General features: G+C 36.8%; 1 protein-coding gene across 1 annotated transcript in view; it reads right to left on the bottom strand.

Moving 5' to 3' along the window:
• Positions 1-22,356, bottom strand: part of LOC138175717 (voltage-dependent calcium channel subunit alpha-2/delta-1-like) — a 429,557-nt gene extending 407,201 nt beyond the window's left edge. Inside the window, exon 1 of the mRNA XM_069106216.1 lies at positions 22,228-22,356. Within this exon, the coding sequence (XP_068962317.1) occupies positions 22,228-22,356 (129 nt within the window). The remainder of the gene's footprint in view (positions 1-22,227) is intronic.
• Positions 22,357-23,788: the final 1,432 nt, after the last annotated feature.

Raw genomic sequence — 23,788 nt, 5'->3', positions numbered from 1 at the left:
CTATTGCTCACTAGCTTCAGGATATACATTTTCACTGACCTGGGACTATAGGATGAGAGGTGAGGGGCAAAACAATAACCTAGTAGGTCCACCAGAGTCCCAGTTTATTAAGAGGTAAAACTCTGGGTATCCTGTGTAAACAAACAGTATGGAGATTCAAAATCCACGAAAGGGACCATGATAGCTTAATCTACTTGGCACTGACACATGGTTTTCAAAGAGAAGGGCAAGATGCTACTCTAAAGGAAGAAAGAGACAAGTTAGAATATCACTTACAGAAAAGGACAGGGGGCGGCCAGGGAGCACAGCGAGTAAGAGCACCGGCTCCAGTATTGAGAAGACCTGGAGATCGAATCCTGGGCTCAGACACTTAGCACCCACCCAGAAACACCTGGCCATGTAACCTTGAGCAAGTTACTTAACCCCAATTGCTTAGGGGCGGCCAGGTGGCTCAGCGAGTAAGAGCACCGGCTCCAGTGTCGGGATGACCTGGATCAAATCCGGGCTCAGATATTCAGCACCACACCCAGAAATAACTGGCCGTGTAACCTTGAGCAAGTTACATAACCCCTGCTTTTAAAAAAAAAAAAAAAAAGGACAGCCAGGTACTGAATTTACTACCGGGAAATTTACAATCAGGACAAAGGAGATGGCTCACCAAGTCATGGTAAAAGTTTTCTAGTCAAGGAGCGGCCAGGTGGCGCAGTGACTAGAGCACTGGCCCTGAAGTCAGGAGGACCTGAGCTCAAATCTGGCCCCAGACACTTAACACTTGCTAGCCATGTGACCTTGGGCAAGTCACTTAACCCCAATTGCCTTCCAAAAAGCAAAAGAAAAAAAAAGGTTTTCTAGTTAAGAGCCACTTAGATCTCCAAGAAGTGGCAGAGATGCTTATGATTTCCTTGAAAGTCTGAAGCCCAGAGCAGAAATGTTTAGAGTCCAGTTAAGGAAGGCTCTTTCTCATTCTAGGAGCCAAAGGAAATGAGAGAATCTCAACTACTCCATGACTGTAAAAAATGGGGGTGAGAGATATGTCCAAAAGCTCCTAATTCTCAAGTCTAGAGCAGGATATTGATTGCTCTATCCTGCAATCAAAGTTAAGAGGAAGAGCTATCATAGGTCTGGGGTTCCTACTCCTGGAAAAAAAAATTGGAGAAGGGAGATTCTGGAAGGCTTGAGATACCTAACAGCATTTCCAAACTAAATCCACATCATCTAAGAATGCACATGGTCTAATGTCCAACTTGTGGCAGCTAGGAACAAAATCTGAGAAAGAGGATTTAGTTGGGCTAGAGAAGAGGAGCTAAGGAAGATTAAGACAAAGTTTATTGTATGTTTCTATATAAAGCTAGTACACCACTAGTATATGACTACTACTATGATTGCTATTACTACTACTGTTACAACCACCACTACTACTACTATTAACAATAGCATAATGGATAACAAAAATTCATACTCTGCATTTTATGAAAATTGAATATTTGTGTATTCAAATCATTAAACATCAGATCTGAAAAACAAACAAAAAACCCAACTTGTCCAGAGATAACTATGCTATCTTTGTTGTCCATTCCCCTCATTTTCTTCAGCCTGAAGTGATGCCTGAAAAATGAGACATCATCTCATGCTTATCTTTAACCTTTCAATGACCTTTGGCCAAAAGCAACACAAGCTGACATTTCCACTTACCTTTTTTTTTTAATTTAAAGAAAAGACTAATAATATTACCAAAGAGTTCCTTACCAGTGGACAACCTGGAAATATCCTAAGCCCTCAGGTAACAGCCATTCAAATACTTAGTAAAAAGTTATTGGGAGGAATATACAAACTGAAAGAATAACTGAAGGGGAAGGGAATTGTACTTAAAGTATTCTTTTTATGCCTGGGGACTCAAAGGACAAGTGCATTACATTATCTCACCCTAACCAGGTTAACTACAACTTTAATAGAAAGCTAATGAAGTGGGTAGGGGCAGCTAGGTGGCACAGTGGACTGAGTGCTGGGCCTGAGCTAGGAAGACTTGAGTTCAAAGACTGAACAACAAGAAAGGAAGAGAGTAGCTGAAAATGGAGTTCAGCTAATGTTAAGTAATGCCTATGAGTGAAAGTGACTAACCATATGGTGAAAGATCATGAAGAAAAGATAACCTTAGGTCAATATAATTGAAAATATTAACAATAGCATATATCTTTGTGGAAAAAAAAATACAAAATAGTACCCATTTACTGAGAAATGGTTTAACAAATTGTGGTATATGAATGTAATGGAATACTACTGAGAAAAATTTGGGAAGTTTTGTTTGAACTGAGAAAGACCCAAGAGAATAATACGTACAATGACCATGAAAATGTAAAGGAAAACAGCACCAAAATATATTAAAATTGAGATAAAGACAATAATTAATTTTGACTCAAGAGAGCTGATGAGGAAATGTGCTTTGTTCCTTTTGATAGAGAGGTGGAATGATACAAACCTTGTTAGACAAGATAATGTGTTTGTTCTGTTTAATTTTACTTCTTTGTTGTAAAACAAGGCTCCATTTTGCTGGAGGTGGTGCTCAGAATTAAAAGTGACCTTAAAAAGAATCAATAAAACATTTTGAAATAAGAAATTTGATGCTCTTGGACTACTTTTAGTGCTCTCAATATGCTGTCTGATTAAGGACAAGGTGCTTTAAAACATAAAAAGACACACAAAAAAACACTTGAATAGCCTTGATTTCTTCTGATAGACTCATTTTAGATGGCAGCTACTTTCCCATTTTCTTTTTTCTCATATCTCTTCCATCACATTTCCTCTCCCTTCTCTCACTTTCCAATACTACCAGAGCCTCTTAAATTATCCAGTGAATGACATTAGGTAGAAAAATGTGCCATTCCATTCTTTAAAAAAAAAAAAAAGGAAATAAAGCTAAGGTCAAGAACTAACCCTAATACAGCACAAAACAAAAAGACAAAAACAATCTTCTTGAACTGAACCATCGCAGGAGACTGAACCTTTGCATTTCAATTCTGAAATATAAAATAATATAGATACAAAACCCAAAACATTCATTCATTCACACTGTTGCTACATGAGCCAATTGGTTCAAATGATGCATTATTCAAGCAACAATAGAAAAACCTATAAAGAACAGTGTAGTAGGACCTTTGAGCACTAAAAGAGAAATACAGAACCTGTTCCTAAAGGTGGCCTCTCTGTATACTCATGAAAACAAACACAAGCCACAGTGTCATCTGCGCTAGGACTCATGCAATGTTTAAAGGCCTAGAGGAGGACCTCTAACTTGTTGGGTAGATCTTCCATGAACGATCAATGCGATAACATCGACAAGAATTAAAGATGAGAAGGTACGGCTGCATTGCATTGCAGTCTGCAATGGTGGAAGCAATGCCCCATATCAACAAGATACAAGATCCACTGAAATGTTTAAGAAACTATAGACTTAAAGCTTAACAAGTCTGTACTAATTCTGGGATCTTTTGTATCTGATCTTTGTTATTTGTTTACCGTCACAATAGTTGTTGTAAGGAATTTATATAAAATACACCCACATTCCACTATTTAATGTAGATCTCATTCAATGTAAGAGGTCTACTGTGAATCAACATTTCACTCATCACTTGTAATTATAGATAATAGCTATTCACTTGAAATACCAACTTAAGCTAAAGATACATTGGTGGAACCAAACATCAAGTTCTTAGTTCACAATAAGCAGATTATTTTTTTAAGTCATCTAACTGTGCTTATTTTCCCTATTTTTTTAATTAAATGCTGGTAAATATGAAGGAATTAAGGTGTTTTTTTTTTTCTTAGCATCATAGAAAAATTGTAAGGCCTATTTTAGATTTCACATATACTTTCTAATGTCATCTATAGTCAGATTGTAACTGAAAAGAAATTCCTAAAAGTGAATTTGGTCTAATGAAAAATGAAATTGTTCATTTTTGCATTATTACAATCTCTGATGGTATTTTATTGAGCTTTTAGCAACTATCATGGAGCTGGCCACTTGGTAGCTATTTATAAAAAAATTCACACTAGTAACTATAAAAGAACATCATGTGTTTTCATTTTTATGCAAAATTATTTCTAAATTTCTCTGCTTTGAAACAGTCCAAGTTCACAAAAGAAAGAAAAACATGTCATAAAGGGCTGATGGTTTTTAACAAACTCAGCTACCAATGCTGCTTTAAAGTGACCCTAGTGTACAAAAAAAAAATAAATGCAAGTTCACAGATCATGAATGTAACCCAAGTACCTCAGGGACATTGAAAAATGCATGACGGGCATCAAAGTTCCGAAGGTTATAATGGACTCTCTGAGGTTTGGAGGAAGAGGAAGAGGAAGAGGACAAGTCTTGTGAAGGAATGAGGGCAAATGTGGGAAAGGGATGGGTATACATATGGTGAAGGTGAGGGGAGGGAGGGAATGTGGGGAATAGTGAACAGAGTGGAGAAACCAGGCAGTGATTTTAGCAAGGCATCACATAGCAGTGGCAGGGTCTTAGTGGCCTGTGCTCTGATCTTCAGTATATAGAGATATGCCCCAATGGCATGTTGAATTGGTACTCAAAATTAGGTATGGATAAGGAGATGGTTTTCCCTCTCCCTTTCCCCCTCCTGCTCCTATCTTCTTCTTATCCTCCCTCTCTCTCTTCCTCCTCTTTTTCCCAACTCATCATTTCCTCTCCTCTGCTTTTTCTCCTCTCTCACCTTGTCTCTCCTACTTCCCCCCAAAGAGGGGTACAGTCAGACTGGACTGAACTTAAGATCAACAAAAGGATAGGAAAGATATATTCTCACAACCAACCCTGCTTGCAGTTAACATGTTTTCTCTATTGCATTAAACTTATATGACTATATGATTTAATATGATTATAAGCACTCATAAAAGCTATGCAGTCTGCGTTTGTTTGTTTGTTTGTCTTTTGGAGGGCAATTGGGGTTAAGTAACTTGCCCAAGGTTACATGGCTAGTTTTTTTGTGTGGGTGTTAAGTGTCTGAGGTCAGAACGGAACTCAGATCCTCCTGACTCCAGGGCTGGTGCTTTACTCACTGCGCCACCTAGCCACCCCAGGCTGTGTTTATTTTTAATGGTGAACAGGGGATTGCAACAGAGGAGAATATTGTATGACTGTGATTTGTTGTAGAGAGAAGACAGAAGGATGCTTCCTCTGTCTAGAATAGGTAGTTTTACTTTTCTAATCCCAGCCAGGAGGTTCTTAACAAAAATATTTTGCTTGTTAGTAACTTTTGACAAACTTTGCAAAGGCAGAATTATAATCAGTTTTGTGATATTCCTTCTGCCCTTCAAGCTGAAATCCTAAACCAAGCACCCAAGGTGATGTAGCTAGAGTGACAGAAGAATACTCAGGAGGGAGTGAGGAAGGAAGAGACAGAGACCTAGACAGAGGTGGCTGAAGATTATCTCAGGCCAATGGAAAAAGAGGAGTTGTCTGGGAAGACTAGCAATGGCCACCAAATTCCAAAGGTGGGGGGAAGGGAAGGAGACAAAGGGCTGATTACACATTGCTTTTGCTTTTCTTATAAACTTCTAAACCTTACTAGACAGCAACACCTTCTGGTTACAGAAAAATCATTAAATTAATTCAACTTGATGGCTACAACACTTTATAAATCTTTGATTGAACCTGTTACCCTTAAATGGCCTACAAATAAAGACAAAAGTATCCTGCCATTCTACTTCTTTATCTAGAAGAATTACACGTCATTCAAAATGTACCTTATGAAAAGCTTACAATAATGCCCATATTTGGGGGCTCTGCATACTCACTGACAAATAAGGCGTTGGCTAACAGCTGGTAGTTATGGATAACATTTTTCACATTTTGCTCTCTAGTCTCTCATTACCTATGCAAACATCACCTTGTAGCATAATTTATTTTTGCCACTGAAAGTCAGTCTATGTTCTATCTTTAGTGTGTCTATGACAAACTTCTATTTTTCCCCCATTTTTGGTAGCTATTATTTTTACACAACAACAAAAGTAAAGATTCTAGCTGCAAGAAGGGATGAAGTATCAGTATCCTGGTTTCCTTATGAAAATTCTTTTTGGCATCCTTAAAAGTTAGAGCTTCGAGGTGGCCAGGTAGAACAGCAAGTAAGAGCACCGGCTCCAGTGTCAGGATGACCTGGAGATCGAATCCCAGGCTCAGACACTTAGCACCCACCCAGAAACACCTGGCCCTGTAACCTTGAGCAAGTGACTTAACCCCGATTGCTTTAAAAAAAAAAGTTAGAGCTTCAACTTCTTCTCATTCTGTCAACCTAAATAGCATAGTTATGCCAATGTGTGTTTCTGAATGTGTAACAAAGACATCCCCAAATGGCTATTAAAAACCAAACCAAACCAACAACTCTCCCATTTCCAAAATAGGAGTGATGCAAACATCCAAGTGCCATATAATCTAAATTCTAATTGGGAAATCATGGATGGTATAGTACTGTTTCTAAATAAATGGTTCATGGAATCTCAGAGGTGGATGGAACCTTAATGGCCATCTAATAATGGAAAAAACATAGGAATAAAAGCCAAAGAATCTGATGTCAAATCCTATCTTGGTTACTTGTGGGAGTTAGCAAATCAATTCACCTTTCTCTAAGGTTTTTCTGTAAAATAAAAGAGTTGGACTCAGTGGCCTAAAAAATTTCTTCAGTCTCTAAAATGATACATTAAGGCCAACCTATAACTAACCCAGAATTCTCTCTAGAGAACCCTTGAAAAGTGGGCATCCAAGTCAAGTCCCACTTGAAAAAAGTTATGGATCAAAACTTACTCTCAATATGACTTTCAAAATGTAGTTAACTGTTAGGCCTAAAATACTTCTATCATTCCAATGTATTTTAGAACATGGTATGTAGAGTTTACATGGAGTATGTATGTAGAGTTTACAATAAATCTAATGGATTAGGTATTAGGAGACTAAGGGTCTGGTTCCAGTTCTGCAACAAACAGAGCTATGTGGCCTTGGGTAAATCATTAAAGAATGATCAAACTCAATCTCTCAATCTGTAAAATGAAGGGTTTGGACTCAATAATCTTTGAAATATCCCTTTGGGCATACATAGTAGGGGGAAATCAAGCTCATATGCATAATTTCATTGATTTGCCCAAAATACAAACCAAGGGTATCAAATGACACATGAACAAACATTTATTAGGCATTTGCTATGTGTCAGGAAAAGGAAATGGGAAACCACTCCAGTACCTCTATAAAAGAAACCCCAAGTGGGGTCACAAAGAGTAAGACACAAATGAAAAACAACTGAACAATGTGTGCCAGGTACTCTTCTATATAAGAGGGATACAAAATGGCAACAGCCCATGATAGTGGGTTATGGCGGTGTCAGAATAGTCAACCAAGAAAGCTATAACTTAACTCCTTACATTGCATCTCCATTTTATTTATAGAACTATCTAGAGATCATTCTTATACTTTATTAGATGGAAAAAGGGAAGAGTCATGATATAAGCCTGCAAACACAAATTTCCAACACAAAGGGCAGATTCACAGAAGTCCATTCATATAAATAAACTATATAGAGAATAAGTCTAATGAGCATAAGAGTAGAGCTAGATTAGATCCTGAAAGTCACCTATTCAAGCCTTTTCATTTGACAGGTGAGAAAAATCATTGTCCAGAGATGTTCGATGCTTTTGTCAGCTTCACACATAATAAGGCTAAGGCGCGGAGCTGAAATCTGATTCTATGTCCTTTACCCCAGAGTCTTGTTCCACTGACTTATGTCATCTCTCAAACACTGTAAAATCTTCACAAAACCATTACATACTTTTAAACTTTTCTAGTTACTGCGATTACTGAAGCTTTTCTAAAGTGAAAAACGAAGCCCATTGGGAACAGCTGGACTCAGAGACATTAATAAGAAATCTGTATGACATAATGGGGAATAATACTTGATTCCCACTATACAAAAGGGGACAGCCAGCAAACCTGAATCTTGTCAATAGCTTTTAGCACCTGGGAAAAATTCCAGGGATTTACAGTCTGATCAATACTTAGGAGGGGCTGAAAGTAAATACTTGAGAGAACTTCATTATTCTCCTCTGATTGAAATCAATAGAATAAGGGTGATTATGAAAAAAGAGAAATCACCAGCCTGCAGCTTTTGTATTCAAATTCCAATTAGGAAAGCTTTTTTTTTCTTTACAAAACAAAACAAAACAAAACAGCTGTCTACATTCAGCATTATCTTCCTGGTGCTTTGTTTAAAGTCAATGAACTTCTCCAAGTTCAAAATCTCTAAGATTTTGTAAGAAAGCTCTTTCAATAGATTTGAAAACATTGTTTACAAAACAGGGATGCCCTTGCACAAATAACATATAAATATTATGCTTCCAGAATGAACATTAATTTAAGTCTTTTACTCACTGTAATTCTATAGTAGTCTCTCAGAGTTTATCAGAACTACAAATTAGAAAGTGTTCCTATGAGAATTTCTAACCAAGGTATGGTTCAGACTGAATTTATGTGTTGTCATCATTGCTCTGTCTTTTTAGTTATGCCCAGCTCTTCGTGACCCCATTTGTAGTTTTCTTGGAAAAGATATTAGAGAGGCTTGTTGTTTCCTTCTCCAACTCATTTTACAGATGAAGCAACTGAGGTAAAAGGGCTTAAATGACTTGCCCAGGGTCAAATTTGAACACAGGGTTCAAATCCTATCCTCCCTATCCCCATTTCCCCGCACTGAGGAAAATGAGGCACAGAGATTAAATTCACAAAGGTAATAATAAGTGACAGATGTAGTATACATCACTCCTGCTCTTAAGGAAGTTAAAGCCTAATGTAGGCAGTGTGTGTGTGTGTATGTATATATATATATATATATATATATATATATACACACACACACACACATGCATATATACATAGAAATATATACCATGTATGTGTATACAGTATATACATATATATCCAGTTTATATGTGTATTATAAATATGTGTATATATATATGTGTATATACACACACATACCTCTATACACAAGGCAAATATGGCAAAAAAGAGTTCAAAACAGAAGCTATGGGTCATACAAATAAATTTTTTCCATAATCAATCAAGTTCATATTCCTAAGCCTGGTCTCTAAAGCTAAAATGAAGTCTCTCCTTTCTATGAGGGACTTCATCTGTGTCTCTCATGTTCTCAATTACATTATACCACATTTGAAATTGCAAATATTTATTTGCAATTATCTCCCCCTATAAGCTCCTTAAGATTAAGAATTCCATGATATTCACTTTCCAATGATACTTAGAAGAGAGCTTGACCCATCATAGCAAGCCAATAAACTTTTGTTGGGTGTATGAACAGCATTTGATAATTTTAATCTCTATAATTTTACATAAATATAAATTGACATAATTTATATAATTTTACATAAATTTATATAATTTTAAACAATGGTACAATTGAAAAATCACATTTTAATGTTTCTTTCCATTGATCATCTCATAAGTATTCAAAACACTATGATCTACTCAATACATGTATCTGCCTTTCCTTGTCGACAAAGTCTACATCTATTTTGGTCCCTGGTTTTTATGGCAGACCATATTCCCTCCCCTCTAGTTATGGGGAAAAAGAGTGAAACAAGGAGCTGGGGCCTAATTCTTAACAAGCTCCCTCATTAGTAGCTTATGAAGGTCTGGGGAAATGGAGCACTGGCCTGTCATGGATGACAGATTGAAGCAACTTGCTGATGCTCTGTTTCTATGCCCCATTCTTTTCACTTGACTTCTGTATCTTTACCATATCAATGCATGGATACCTGTTTCTGGGCAAGGTAATAAGGGCATTGGACTTGGAGTCTGGAGGACATGATTTCGCATTCCACTAGCTATGTGTCCCTAGGCAAGTTGGAATATGAAATTAGGTCTTCCAGCCTCCAAGTCCAATGCTCTTACCTTGCCTCAAATCAGGCATCCATGATACTTCCCAGCCATCTCCACACCATGCTGCCTCTTCTCTGTTATTCTCATTTCCTTCCTTTTGGGAACTGGATTCTCCCCTTGGGAAGCTAGCTAGGCTCTGATAGGTCAGTTTGCACCTTGTCTTGCCCATAATTAGGCCATTTTCTAGTTCAATTCAACATAATCCTGCTCATCTCCATATCACGCTTCATGTCAATACCCTTCACATTATCTTCTCCTATGACATGTAAACTTAGTGAGGGTAGCAATTATCTTTCTTTCCTATATGATTCCCCAGCAGTTATGCATGTGTCCTCTCCCTCTTTTTTCCCTTTCCTTCTCTCTCTCCTTCCCCTTTTCTCTTCCCTCCTCCCGCCCTCTCTCTTCTCCTCTTCCCACACATGTGAGTGAAGCCCCAATTTCATTTGGTGTGAAGTAAAAACTAAACTATGGATTTCCCAAATGAAATAAAATATTACTTCTAAGAGGATGTGAGATATGTGACCTAGCCAAAACTATACAACAAAAAATACATGCTATGTGCTGTAATAATGTGTAAAGAGAAGTAATGACTTCTTTTACTGCTTGTAGCTTTTTAAAAGTTTTTCTACTTTACTCGCTAATTTAATCCAAAGACATTTTGCTTTTCAGCTGTTTTGACACAAAATTAACTGAAAGGACAGCAAACATGTTACAGTACATATCAGATGGTATTGCTTTATTGTTCTATTCTCAGCAATGGTTAAAATGAAGCTAGGAATTTGTGTTGTTCTACCCTGGGACCCTTGTATTATAGGGCACCTGGAAATCTGGAAAAAAAAAACACACCTGACCAAACACACCTATAAGAAAACTGCACTAGAAGTAAAAAATTTTGAAGATAAGTGATGATCAATTGTCAATATATCTCAAGTTAAAATTCTGAAAGAATAAAAAAAAACTTGCTCTGACACACACACACACAAAAGGGAATAGTAACTATCAACCCACACGCTTGCTTTCTCATCTCTATAAAATGGTTATATTACTGGTCTATGCAGGCCTCAAGGGGATCTTTGCTGAAAACATGAGAAGGGAAGAAACAGGCTTTCACGGATAATTTTCTAGCAGACTACATCTTTATGGTCAAACATTTGACTAAGAGAAATGCAGAAAATGTTTTTCAAAAAGCTTTGACTTGGTATAAAAACATGCAGTTTTGCAGAGTCTCCTCACATAATGCGTCTCTAAGCACATAATAAAATCATAAGACAATCTGTGAAAGGTATGCCTATGGAGATAACTTTATTCAATGATCTTCTAAGGATGAAAATTACCCGCTATAAAGCTGAGATGTATTCATCTCAAAATTGATGTAGTATAATGGTGTGCTGGACTTTAATTCAGGAGAGACCTTGTTTCAAGTTCTGCTTCTGGAATTTACCTGATGAATGACAATAGTCAAATCACACCCTGAGACTTGGTTTTTCTCGTCTGCAAAACAATATTTGTAATACTTACTCCCACAGGGTTGTCAAGAGGATGAAATAAAAATTGTTATTATTCTGGCAAAATTTTAATGGGAAAAATTCTGTACAGAGTCTAAACTAGAAGGATATCCTATTAATGACAAAGTTCTCATTCATAAATAGCAATGAAACAATTAGACTGAGCTCCAAAATACTAAATTCATAGCAATGCAGATGAGATTGGTCTAACCATGAAAAACAAGACAGATCAAAAGTATAAATTGTCCAAATTATGCTATGCAGAGCTACATGGGTAGTCTGTTAAATATATAGCACTATGTCTCTCTTAGTTGGACAAAATGACTGGAGGAACAAACTTCTGAGAAAGCTTATGAGAAGATGCTTTCAGTCATTGCAAAAGTCCATCTCTTTTAACAGCCCTAAGCTCCTATAATAATGTCATATCTCTGTGAGTGAAAAGAAAATCAGGAGACAGCAAGAGAATTCAAATCAGAAATGGCAAGCTAAATTGGATGAAAGTAGAAAAGAATAAATAATCTGAGCCCAAGAGGAAGCATGATGGCATTGTTGATGCATCATGTTACAGCCAAAAGGGTAATGGTAATGAAGTCAGAGAACCTGGATTCAAATGCCACCCCTCAAGCTTACAAACTCAGTGACACTGGGCAAGTCATTTAATGCTCCTTCATCAAACTTTCGTCATCTGTGAAATGGCAGGGCCTCTAAATACCCTTACAACTCTAAATCTATGATCATATGATCTCTGAGCTCTTGACCAGTTCTAGTTTTATGAGTTTATGACCAGAAAGGAAATTTGATGGTTACCTACGAAGAAAAGAAAGAGTGGAACCACTTACTCCAATAAACCTGAGATGGTAGAAGAACAACAAAACTGGTCTAATGAAGTAATAATGAGAAAACTTGGACAAGAATCTAAAAAGAAGAAAAAGTATGGAAGGGTGGATATCTATATCATTCCTTCAATACACATTTATTAAGTACCTACTATGGGCCACACACTGTGTTAAGTGCTGGATCAATGGAAGTAACAAGCACCTAATGAACTCACAAATCATTGAGAGTAACAAAGGATATTCAAGAGTATAACACCTTCCTGACGAAATATTGAAACTGGTTTGGTAACAGCTGAACAGCAATGGTAAAATTAAAGGTACTTATAAAAATTTATTCAGTCATTCTAACAGCAATCAATAGCACATTCAAAGTTCATATGCTATAATTATGACAAGTTCAACAGCTACAGAAAAGTTCAAAAGTGGCACACGTTTGGGGTAGTAATTTTATTCCTTTAAAGAAAAGATGATTTCTAAAAATGCAACCCATCAAAGACATTTCACAGTTGGTTTTATTAAGGATATGGCTAAAGTAATTTTTAAAAATGGCATATTTAAGAGCAAAATGTTGCACTCTAGATGAGTTCCTCAAGTCAACAAAAAAAACCAAACACTCCATCTCAAGGGTAGTTGATATACCTTTTTTCCTATACAAAAAGCCCACCCTCTGACTGGCTTATGTTTTAAAGAGTTTATTTTAAATCAAGAATCTTGAGAGACGGAGAGACAGAGACAGAGAGAGACAGAGAGACACAGAGAGAGATATACACACGTATTTGTGTATGTATGTGTGTATGTACATATTTTGGCATCTAGTTGGCACAGTACATGGAGCATTGGCCTAGAGTCAGGAAATCGTCTCACACACTTACTAGCTGTATAACCCCATATGATCACTTAGCACTATTTGCCTCAGTTTTCACATCTGTAAAATGGGCTGGAGAAGGACATGGCAATGCCCTCTAGTATCTTTGCCAAGAAATCCCTAAATGGGGTCTAGAAGAGCTGGACGCAATAGAAACAACACAACCACCACAACAAAGACTTGCCAAAGTTTGTGCTCCATGAGTGCAAGCTTTAAGAACTAGGGTTATCTTCCTTTGAAGTGTCAGTTCAAAGCTCTCTTGACCATGTCAAACAGAAGGCTTACTAGATAGTTTATCTATAGCATAATGAAAACCTGTATTTTACAAGAACTCCCTAGTTTCCCAGCTCAAATTCAGCCTTCTACTAGAGCCCTTTCCTGTTCCTCCCAGCAGCTAATACCATCCTTTTTTCGACTACTTACATCCATTCTACATATATCTTATATTGATCTAGTCTTCAGGGTATTGCCTCATTCCCATTAGACTATACACCTTAAGGGTTAAGAGCTTTTTTTTTTATTCTTAACCAGCCCTGACAAAAATCATTAGGAGCCTCAGTCTGTTCTTTTCCGTCAGTATTCTGTGAAGAGAAACATTTAACTCAGGTTTACTCCACATCAAGTTGCCCCAACCAGGGACATTTTGCCATAGTACTGTTATTATTTACTTATTTACTTAATTACTGTTACATTATAAGCAAACCCTTCAATAAAAATACTTTTTACTCAGCTTGACAATTTCTGTTTCCTAAACACTGAATCATCTTTTTAATTCTTTTTTAAAACCTATTTTATTTTTAATTTATGGAATAAAATAAGAATTTTCATAGCATAGTACAATAAAAAAGATGCTTGAACATGAAACTGCAAATCTACTTTGTATAACTTGCTTTTCCTTTCAAATAGACAATAAAATGATCATGTAAATTTCTTTTTTTCCCTTTTTTCTTCTTTCCCCTAGAGATGGCCACCATTAGTCACAAATAGGTGTGTGTGTGTGTGTATGTACATACATACTTCTATTTATCAGTTCCTTCTCAGAATGTAGATAGCATCTTTCTCCTTATCAATTCATCTGGGTTGTTCATATGTTAATGGCTACAGACTTGTTTGTTTTTCAACAGATTAATTTTTATTAGGATGTAGAACTTTTTTTTTTTTTGGCCTTGGGGGAAGAGAATTTTAACCTGTGATTTTACCAGTGCAAGAAATCTTAGTTAGGAATCTCACTCTACCAATGCAGATTAAAAAATGCTCAGCAGTTTATAGTCTAGAAGAGATGTTTGGAGGTAACAAGAAATGAAATGAATACCAGGGTCACAGAGCCAGTATATGTCAGAGACAGGACTTAACTAGTGTCTTCCTTACTCCATTCAGGGCTGACTCTATACCATGTTCCCTTACAATCCTCATATTGTATTATCCTTAATTGCAAAAGGACTTTAGTTCACTCTCAGAAATAAAACATCTTCCAAATTTTCTCTCAGTCAAAATGTGAAATACATTTAATACATATTTAAAACCTGTTGTATCAGTAAAAGATGCTATGTGAAAAAGAAAAAGTTTAAAGGAAATTAAATTGCATAGCACTGACTCCCTTATTTTGATTTTGTGGTTTTGCCAAATATCACTCCACATATCACTACACATCTTTAGGTGCTGTCAGAAAGGGGCTTTAGAAAAATCCAAGTGCTATATAATGTGTTATAATTATTTACAATATAATTGCTCTCAGCACCATCAACATCAGAGAGATCTAGTAAAAAAAACAAACAAACCAACAAATTCACAAGTCAAAGGAATAACCATTAAAACATTTGAATGAAATTCAGAATCTGATCCAGTGTAGTAATTAAGATAACTAACCGACTTAACTATTTGTCTGAACCAATGAGTATTTGCTAGCGTACATGTATGCGCATGTGTGGACACACACATTAACAGAAACACAGCTTAAAAGTTAAGGCAAAGAGGTAAATAAAACAGTCAAACTTTAAGAGGGAAAAAGTGATCAAAATAATTGGACCATGGTTATTCTGGATATAATGAACAATAAAACCATAGCCCCATATGCATACAGTATATGTGTTGTTAACCATTAACATAATTACAACCAATTCTACAATTCAACAGATTCAAGTAAACACGTTAAAATTAAAACATCAGTGGTCACTGGAAGTATACATAAATATTTATGAGGAACAGACACTGGATTCTGTTGTTATCTAATTATTTTGTATATTTACTAAAAACATTCAGAATCTCCTTAGGGGTAAATAAAAATTTGTTTTGGCAAATCTTGTACCCGGATTTTCTATTATGTTAATAAGAAAGTTTTCTTCCTATCAAAGGTTACTGTAGTGAAAACTATAAACCATAGCTCTAAAAGAGAGGTTCTTATCCTGTGTCCTTGAACTTCTTTTAAAAAAAAAATTGATAATTATACTTCATTATAATTGGTTTCCTTTTTAATCTCATGCATTTTCTTTTATGCTTTTTAAAACATTCTGAGAATGGATCCCAAAACCTTCATCAAACTATCAGAGAGCCTCATTGGACATTTAGTCCAACGTGCTCATTTTTCAGTTAATGAAAGTAAAGTCCAGGAAGGTTAGGGGAGTCAGCCCAGGTCACCCATGTAGTTTGTGTCAGGGGCAGGATTCCTCAGTTCTATGGACTCCAGAATCATTATTCTTTCCACTCTTTAGTACTTCACATTGGGTTCACTTAAAACATGATGATGTTACCAGGGCTGGGCTAAATTTTGTCACTGTATTACCAGTGAATATTTTGCTCAGAAAATATACAATTCAAATAAGATTTGGGAGAATGTCTAATATGAGAATTTCTCCAGTGCTTTAGAAACATTTAATTTTTCAGCTAGTACTTTGTGTATGATTGCTTGGAGTTCTGGTCCTTGGAAATCCTTTAACAACTTTAATGTTACTGGAGAATAATGAGTCCTTAACTCCTGGACTTCTGGGAATGTCATCTATCTCAGCCATTCCTCCTTCTGGAAGGGAGGAAGGGATTCATAACAGACATTAATTGTAGGCTTCCATGTTTCCTCTGGGTCAGACTGAGCATCATTGGTCTAGACACCTTAGGAATAAATTACTCAGCAAGCATTTATAAAGTACCACTTATATACTAGATACTCTGCTAGGTATGGGAATAAAAATACAAAAAAAAATGGTGACAACTCCTATTTATAGTGAGCATGCAATCTCATGGGAGACAGGTAACTGTCTAGTTAACTAACTAACAAGTATATAGAACATAAATATAAAGTGAACATAAAAGTACAAATTAGCCAAATACAAGGTAATTTGGAAGGGAAAACAATGGCTATTAGTGGCACGAAGAAAGGCTTCACACAGAAGATAGTGTTTGAGCATTCTGAAAGAAAAAGGACTGTATTAGGTAGAAGCAAGGAAGCACTTCATTTCAGGCAGGAGGGACAGCCAAGATAAAGGAGTTTCCTGTGTGAGGAATAGAGAGAAGACCAGTTTGGGTGGATAAGAAAGTACACGAGGAAGAGGAAAGTCCAATGAGTCCACTAAGTCCAATGGGGTCAGGATGTGTATGACTTTAAAAAGTCAACAGAAGGATTCCTGTTTTACCCTAGATGCAATAGGAAGACCCTGGAATTGGCTGAGTATGGAAGTTGCACAGCCACATTTGTGATTAAAGAAAAATTATTTTAAAGCACTGTGAAGGATGGGCTAGAGTGGGGAGAGACTTGAGGCAGGAAGATAAATTAGGAGGTCATTATGATCATCTTTGAGAAGTGATGAAGCTGTGAACTACAGTGGTAGTTGTGAAAGAGAAGAAGGCATTGGATGGGAGAGCTATAAAGGCAGAAACAGCACAATCTGGCCACTGATTAGATACATGGATTGAAGATGAGAAGTCCAAATTAATGCTAAGGGTTATAAACCAACTAGACTAAAAAGACTGCAGCAGGCCTCCCACAGATATAATGACATTAGGAAGAGGGCAGGGTTTGAGAGAAAAGATATTGAGTTCAGTTTTGAGGATGTCGAATTTAAGATGTCTTTGGGACATCCATTTTGAAATGCCAGATAAGTGATTGGTAATGTGGAATTAGGGACAGATATATGTACACAGATACACATATACATACATATGTGTGTATACTTCTTTATCTGAGTAATATGTTTGTGTGTGTTAAATAGGAGAATGTGGGAGAAAATAAAAGATTGTGTTGAAATTAAGAGGACATGAACATCAGATTATATCTAATTTGGTTGAACAAAAAGGCTATACTTAAAAAAGGCATCAACTTTCTGGAGGATCCTGCCCTCCTACTTCCCTGCTGGGGGATGCCAGGTCACAGAACAAAGGCCCCAGTGGAGCATACCTGGAGAGTTAGTCTGTTCCAAGGGTAAGATCACTGCTCTTTCTGAAAGAACACAGAGGTACTCCAGCATAGGAATGCAAATGAGTCTGGGAGTAGAGAGGAATGGAAAAAGGATGTCTAAGTTAATAAATAGTCTAAAAAAAAGAAGGGCAAGGTTTTGAACAGTGAGAATTTAGCTCCTTCTGATTCTAGCTAGACATGGTTCTTCACAGAGTGGAGTGAAGAAAGGGAATTCATCAGGCAAGCAAAATTTGAAAAAGATAATTTTTTTAACATAGAATTCCATTTTCTCTTAATCAAACCAGTATTTTCATATATCACATATTTTCTTGAATGAAACCACTCAATAGAAAATGAGTTCCTACCACATGATGCCAGTGCCAGGTCTGAAGCTGGGAATATTGTCTTTTCATAAATGTATAAATTGGCTCCCCATTACTAATCAATCTTACATTAATTTTGGTAGCATGAACCAAGGCTCTCAGAGTCTTATCATCCAAGAAATACCAAATTAGGATATATACATGTGTTATAGAATTTCTAGACCAAGAAACTAATGTAGAATTTGGAAAATCCCTCTAGAGTAACTTCACTAGTAACCTGTCCAGTTAGAACACTTCACCAGTATCTTTCTCTCAACCATTCGGTTAGAAGTTACTCATTGCAGTTCTATAGATACTGCCCTGGCAGACAAACAAACAGAAAGGAAAGTGAAAAAAAATATTAAACAAAATGCAAGTTAGAAAAGAAATGAAAAAAAAAAACACATCACAACTAAACACAAGTATTCAGATTTGTTTTTGCCAGATTAACTTTTTTTTAATTACCACTGATGGAAAACACTATATTTATGTCTTATAATACATGTGTACTAATGTTAAAAGATGATATTAGGCAAGTTAGTTCATATAATACCATTTTCTTCTAAGAAATTCATTCTGCAAATCAACTTCATTTAACCCACTGTTCTTTCTCTAAGGAATGAAGCAGTGAGATTAGATAGGTCTCTAGTGGGCAGTTAGATACAATTACAAACTAGAAGAGGAGGAAATACCTTTTAATTTTCAGTAAAACATTTAAAAAGTGCAAGAGACCTTAGAGACATTTGAATGATTCAAAGCAGTTTAAAGCATCAATAATTATAGTTAAAAGAAATTATGAAAAACTTGTGACGATGATATCAATGTCACATTTCGTCTCATTTTTTTGTTCCTTCTTTTCTTATTTCTTCCTTGCTTCCTTTCATCCTTCTTTCTTCCTTCTCCTTCCTGTAAACCAACTTGCCTGCTTCACTAGATAAATAACAAATAGTAATTTGGATTCTTAGATAGCCTTAGAAGAAAAATTTTGTATTAATTTGACATATGTTTGTGAACTTATGTTATCTCAAAAAACATTTTCAATTTTTTAATTCCAAATATAGCATGATATACTATTAGATTAGACATGTCAAACTTCTGTTATAAAATTTCTCACAAAATTTCTCTATAGGATCATCAGATTAAAAAGTAGATGGTATCTCTGATCTCATTTGGTCCAAGTATTTCACATAAGAGGAGACATTAAGGTTTGGCATTGGTTGAAATATAGTGGGAAAAGACAAGGCTTCTGGTTATGTGATGAAAGACTGTGGGTTGAAGACAGTGGCTTTATTTCTTTACTTCACTTTTTCTTACTAAATTTCATCAGTACCAATCATGGAGGATCTTGATAATGAAGTGGGTTTCTTAAAGTCAGTCACTATGTAGCAATCTCTTTTTCCTAAACTGTAGAATGAGTGCATTGTTCTAGATTTACCTGGATGTCCAATCTAGTTTTCAACCTATAAATCTACAAACTATATTAAAGATTTTGTGTTATGTGTTTCTGTGTGTTTTCATAGTCCCCCAAATGGGTTCTGGACACATGATCTGCAAGGTGGTTAATGAATTTTCTAAACTTAATTCAGATAGCTACCTGGAACAAAGACTTCAGGAACCAGCAAGTCCAGGATTTTTAGTGCAATGCATGCCCAATATGTGCCAGCAGTATACAGTGGTACTTAAAAAAGCTAATGCAATCTTGAGGGGCAACCAAAAGACAGCTTCCAGAAATGAAGAAGTAGTAGCTTCTCTGTACTCTGACCTGGTCAGAATACATCTGGAGTACCACATTAAGTTCTGGGTTCTTAAATAAGGGACAGTGATCTGCTGGAAGGCAATCAAGATGGTGAAAGACTTTGAGTTCCTGTCATATGAAAGTCAGTTTTAAAAATGGAGTTGTTTGGTCAAAAGACTCAGGTACATGATAATTGTCTTCAAGTACTTGAAGGGCTATGACAGGGAGAGGGATTAGTCTTCTGTTTGGTCACAAGCATCAGAAGAAGCAGGAGGAAGCAGGGAAGAGCCCAATTTAAGCTGGAAGTCAGGGGTGGGGGAAAAATGTACTAAGAATCAGAGCTGTTACAACATATCTACAATATTAGTGGCCTCCCTCCATGAATGTTCTTCAGGCAAAATACGGATGACCACTTGTCTGGCCTGTTACAGTCGGTATTCTTTTCAGATAGCACTGAACTGTATCAGTCATTCTCACCAAAATGACAGAATCCTTCAGTTTAGACAACACTTTGGCAGAACTCTTATAGTCAAATCCTCTAAAATATCATTTTAACGCCTATCAACAAACATAAGGTACATTGTTCAAGAAAAAGAATGTTCCAGGGTGCCTTAAGAAATGCTGAGTTATACCATCTGCACCCTTTCACAGGCAATTGATACTTGTCTTGGCTTTGTTGGCAATGCTCAGTGAAATGGGCCCCTTTGTGCTTATTTCCTGGGCACCTGTCTTCCTTCTTTGTATGCCCTCTTTGTGTGTTCCCTTGTCACGTATGTTCTCTTTATGTGTGCTCTCCCTCACAAGCAGTACAGTGATGCACAAGAAATTCTCCCCTTAATGTGCACATAGAAAGGAGAGGAATCTTCTTTTGGCCTCTGCTATTTAATTAAATGTCTTTTGTTTTAAACTAGTGAAACTTCTTACTGACTGGTAAAACTGAACACAGTGGTGGGGAAAGGTGGAGGTTGTCTGTGAACTTGACATCAAATGCAGATGTTGCTTCCTAGAACTTATGAATCTTGTATTGCTTTTCAGGGGACCAACATGTGAAGGGTCTACGTGCAGATAAGGAAATCAAAGCCCTGAGATAGGAACCGGGAAAGGTCACAAAATCCAAAGCTCTTTTCCACTGGACAGAATGTTAGACCTGGAAGGGACGTAGAGATTAAGTCCAATCCTTTCATTTAACAGATGGGGCAACTGAGGACCCAAGACAGTAAATGATGTGTCCAAGACGATACAACCCATGAATGGCAGTGCCAGGTTTTAATCCCACAAGTTTCTACTCTATAAGCAGTGGACTTCCCATATACCAAGCTTATGCTGTGTAGCATGAGTGTGCACAGTAGATAGAAAAGAGTTAATATCTGGGTTAATGTCCTACCTCAAATGTTTACTGGCTGTATGACTCTGGGAAAGTCACTTAACCTCTCTGTGTCTTAGTTACTGTATCAGTGAAATGAGGGGTTTGAACTCAATGACCTCTAAAGTTCCTAATGGAGAGAAATCTATGATCCTATGAAATCTTCACATTTTACAGCAGACCACTAAACATTTCTGAGTTATTTCCTTTACCTTGGCTTCATGTTTTCCAGAACAAGGTTTTGAATTTTTAAATAGACTGGTAAATTATCAAGTGTATTCTAAAGCTGAAGTTGAAAAGATTAAAAAAAAAAAAACAAAGTCACACCTAATTTCAAAAGCCACTGCTACTGCCTCACTCATCATTCTTAATATCAATTTTGCCTTATCTAGGGTCATGGCTTATATTATAACCACAATATGCCATTTGTCATAATAAAAAGATCAAAAATAAAATACTCCCCTTAAATCAAACCACAGTATAAATATCCCTTAATGGCCATATATGCTAGAATCCAAAGAGAATTTCTTCAATTGTTTAGCCTACACATTTAGTATAATGGTTCATGTTTCACACACTTAGGAAAGATAATACTTATTTACAGTTTATGGAAAAGTTGCACAAATTTGTTCAGAATAGGCCTCAGCACTGCCCTTACTGGATTGAAAATATCTTCTAAAATTACATTCATTTACAATGATATTAGTTAAGCATATATGCTAGGCACAAGGAATATGAACACAGAAGAAAAATTTCTGTCATTAAGAAGTATAGTTTCCTCAGAAGAGATGCATAATAAACACAAATAAGCATGGTGATTTAATGATGCATGGATGGTCCACCTTTTCCCATTATCCATAATTCTTTTGTTGTTCAGTTCTTTTTAGTCATGTCTGACTCTTTATGACCCCATTTGAGGTTTTCTTGGCAAAGATCCTAGAGTCATTTGCCATCTCCTTCTCCAGCTCATTTTACAGATGAGGAAACCAAGGCAAACAGGGTTGAGTGACTTGCCCAGGGTCGTCCAGCTAGTAAGTGTCTGAAGTCAGATTTGAACTCAGGAATATGAATCCTCCTAATTCCAGACTCAACACTATAACTAACCACTATACTATCTACTTTCTCACACTCATCCATAAAGGATCTACTTAATAAACTGGCAGTCCCATTCTACCGATTTGTGTATTTCATGGATACTACAGAAAGGCAGAAGCCATTCATGAGGTCATCCTCTTACCGCGTGACTGGCCCCACTCCTTTGGCTATTCTGATTGTCCTTGATTATGTATCTCATGCTACTTCCCACATCTAAGCTATTCTTTGTAAGACGCTGCAGACCACTTGCACCTACCATGTGCCTTTCCATCGCCTTTTGGATCATCCACAATTTTAATTCTTCCAAAGTTGGGATGTTTTATGATTTGCAACCCTCTCCTCTTCACTGATGCTTCCATTAAAAGGAATTTATCTTACCCTCCATAATTTCAATTTATTATCCTATACCTATCAACTCTATAAGTCAAATTCCAAGAAACCCATTCACATTTGCTACTTGATTTTCTCAGCTAAAAATCACTTCTCAGTCCATTATGATCTGTGTTCTGACCCCAACATAATCCAAAAAATCATGCTTTCCATCAGTGCCTATGATCTCTTAATTGCTAAATCATTTAGTAAGTCAGTTAACAAGCATTTATGCTGCAAGTGTGCTAAGCCACAAGGATACAAAGAAAGTTCTTCTGTTCAAGAGGTTCACATTCAGACTCCTTTTTCCTTTTGTCCCTCAACTTTTTGATTTTTGTTTTGGAGGGTGGAAGGCAGGGCAATTGGGGCTAAGTGACTTGCCCAAGGTCACACGGCTAGGAAGTGTCAAGTGTCTGAAATGGGATTTGAACTCAGGTCCTTCTGACTCAAGGGCCAATGCTCTATTCACTGCACCACCTAGCTGTCCCAGACTCCCTTTTCTTAGTGTTCATCCTTCTGGATCTCTTAACAACTTTTGAATTATGTTGGATTCACCCTTTGCTTTAGTGACATTCACCTTCTCTCCTTCACTAGATTGTCATCTACCTCCTGCCCCATTGAAATGGGAGTTCTCATTCATATTCTCTTTCCTTTCCTCTTCTCTTTCCTCTCCTCACACCCCTCTCCCATTTCCTCTCTCTCCACCATCACAAGACTTTGCACACTGTCACACAGCTAGTAAGTGTCTGAGGAGATTTGAACTCAGGAAGATGAATCTTCCTAACTTCAGACCAGGCACTCTATCCAACGTGCCACTTAGCTGTCCCATTTAAAGATTGGTAGGTTTCCCCTTTCTTTTTCTGGATGTACCAGATTGTTGATTCATAGACTTTGAACTCATGGCCAATAAATCATGTCTGTACAAATTTTATCTAACATACATATTTTCTCCTAGGGTATATCACAACCTTCTCGACTTGGGAACATGAGCAATTGAACCCATGGGGGGTGGGGAGGAAGGAAGAGATCATTTAGGGAGAGGTGATACATAGTCAATCCTCATTCACAATTACATTTAAACAATAAAATCTCACTCACATATATACAGTGTGATGCTAGACTGGGAAAAGGACACTTGCTTACAATGTGAGAACTGAAACAAGAAGGCAGAATATCACCTTGTTTGACTTCAGCTGGGACTACACATAAGTGACTCAAATGGTTTTCTGCCTTGTGTATGTCCATGAAAAAACAATGTATACTACTGAGTAGGCAAATTTGCAAAAGCTGAACCCACAAATGAAGGCTTTGAGTTAGAAGACCTGTGGGGTTCC

The sequence above is a fragment of the Petaurus breviceps genome, unplaced genomic scaffold, assembly GCF_028583685.1.
Source record: "Petaurus breviceps papuanus isolate PSGF00001 unplaced genomic scaffold, PetGlider_PUasm1.0 79, whole genome shotgun sequence".
NCBI classification, from domain to species: Eukaryota; Metazoa; Chordata; class Mammalia; order Diprotodontia; family Petauridae; genus Petaurus; species Petaurus breviceps.
The sequence above is the reverse complement of the archived record's forward strand: the minus strand, read 5'-3'. Positions and strand labels throughout refer to the sequence as shown.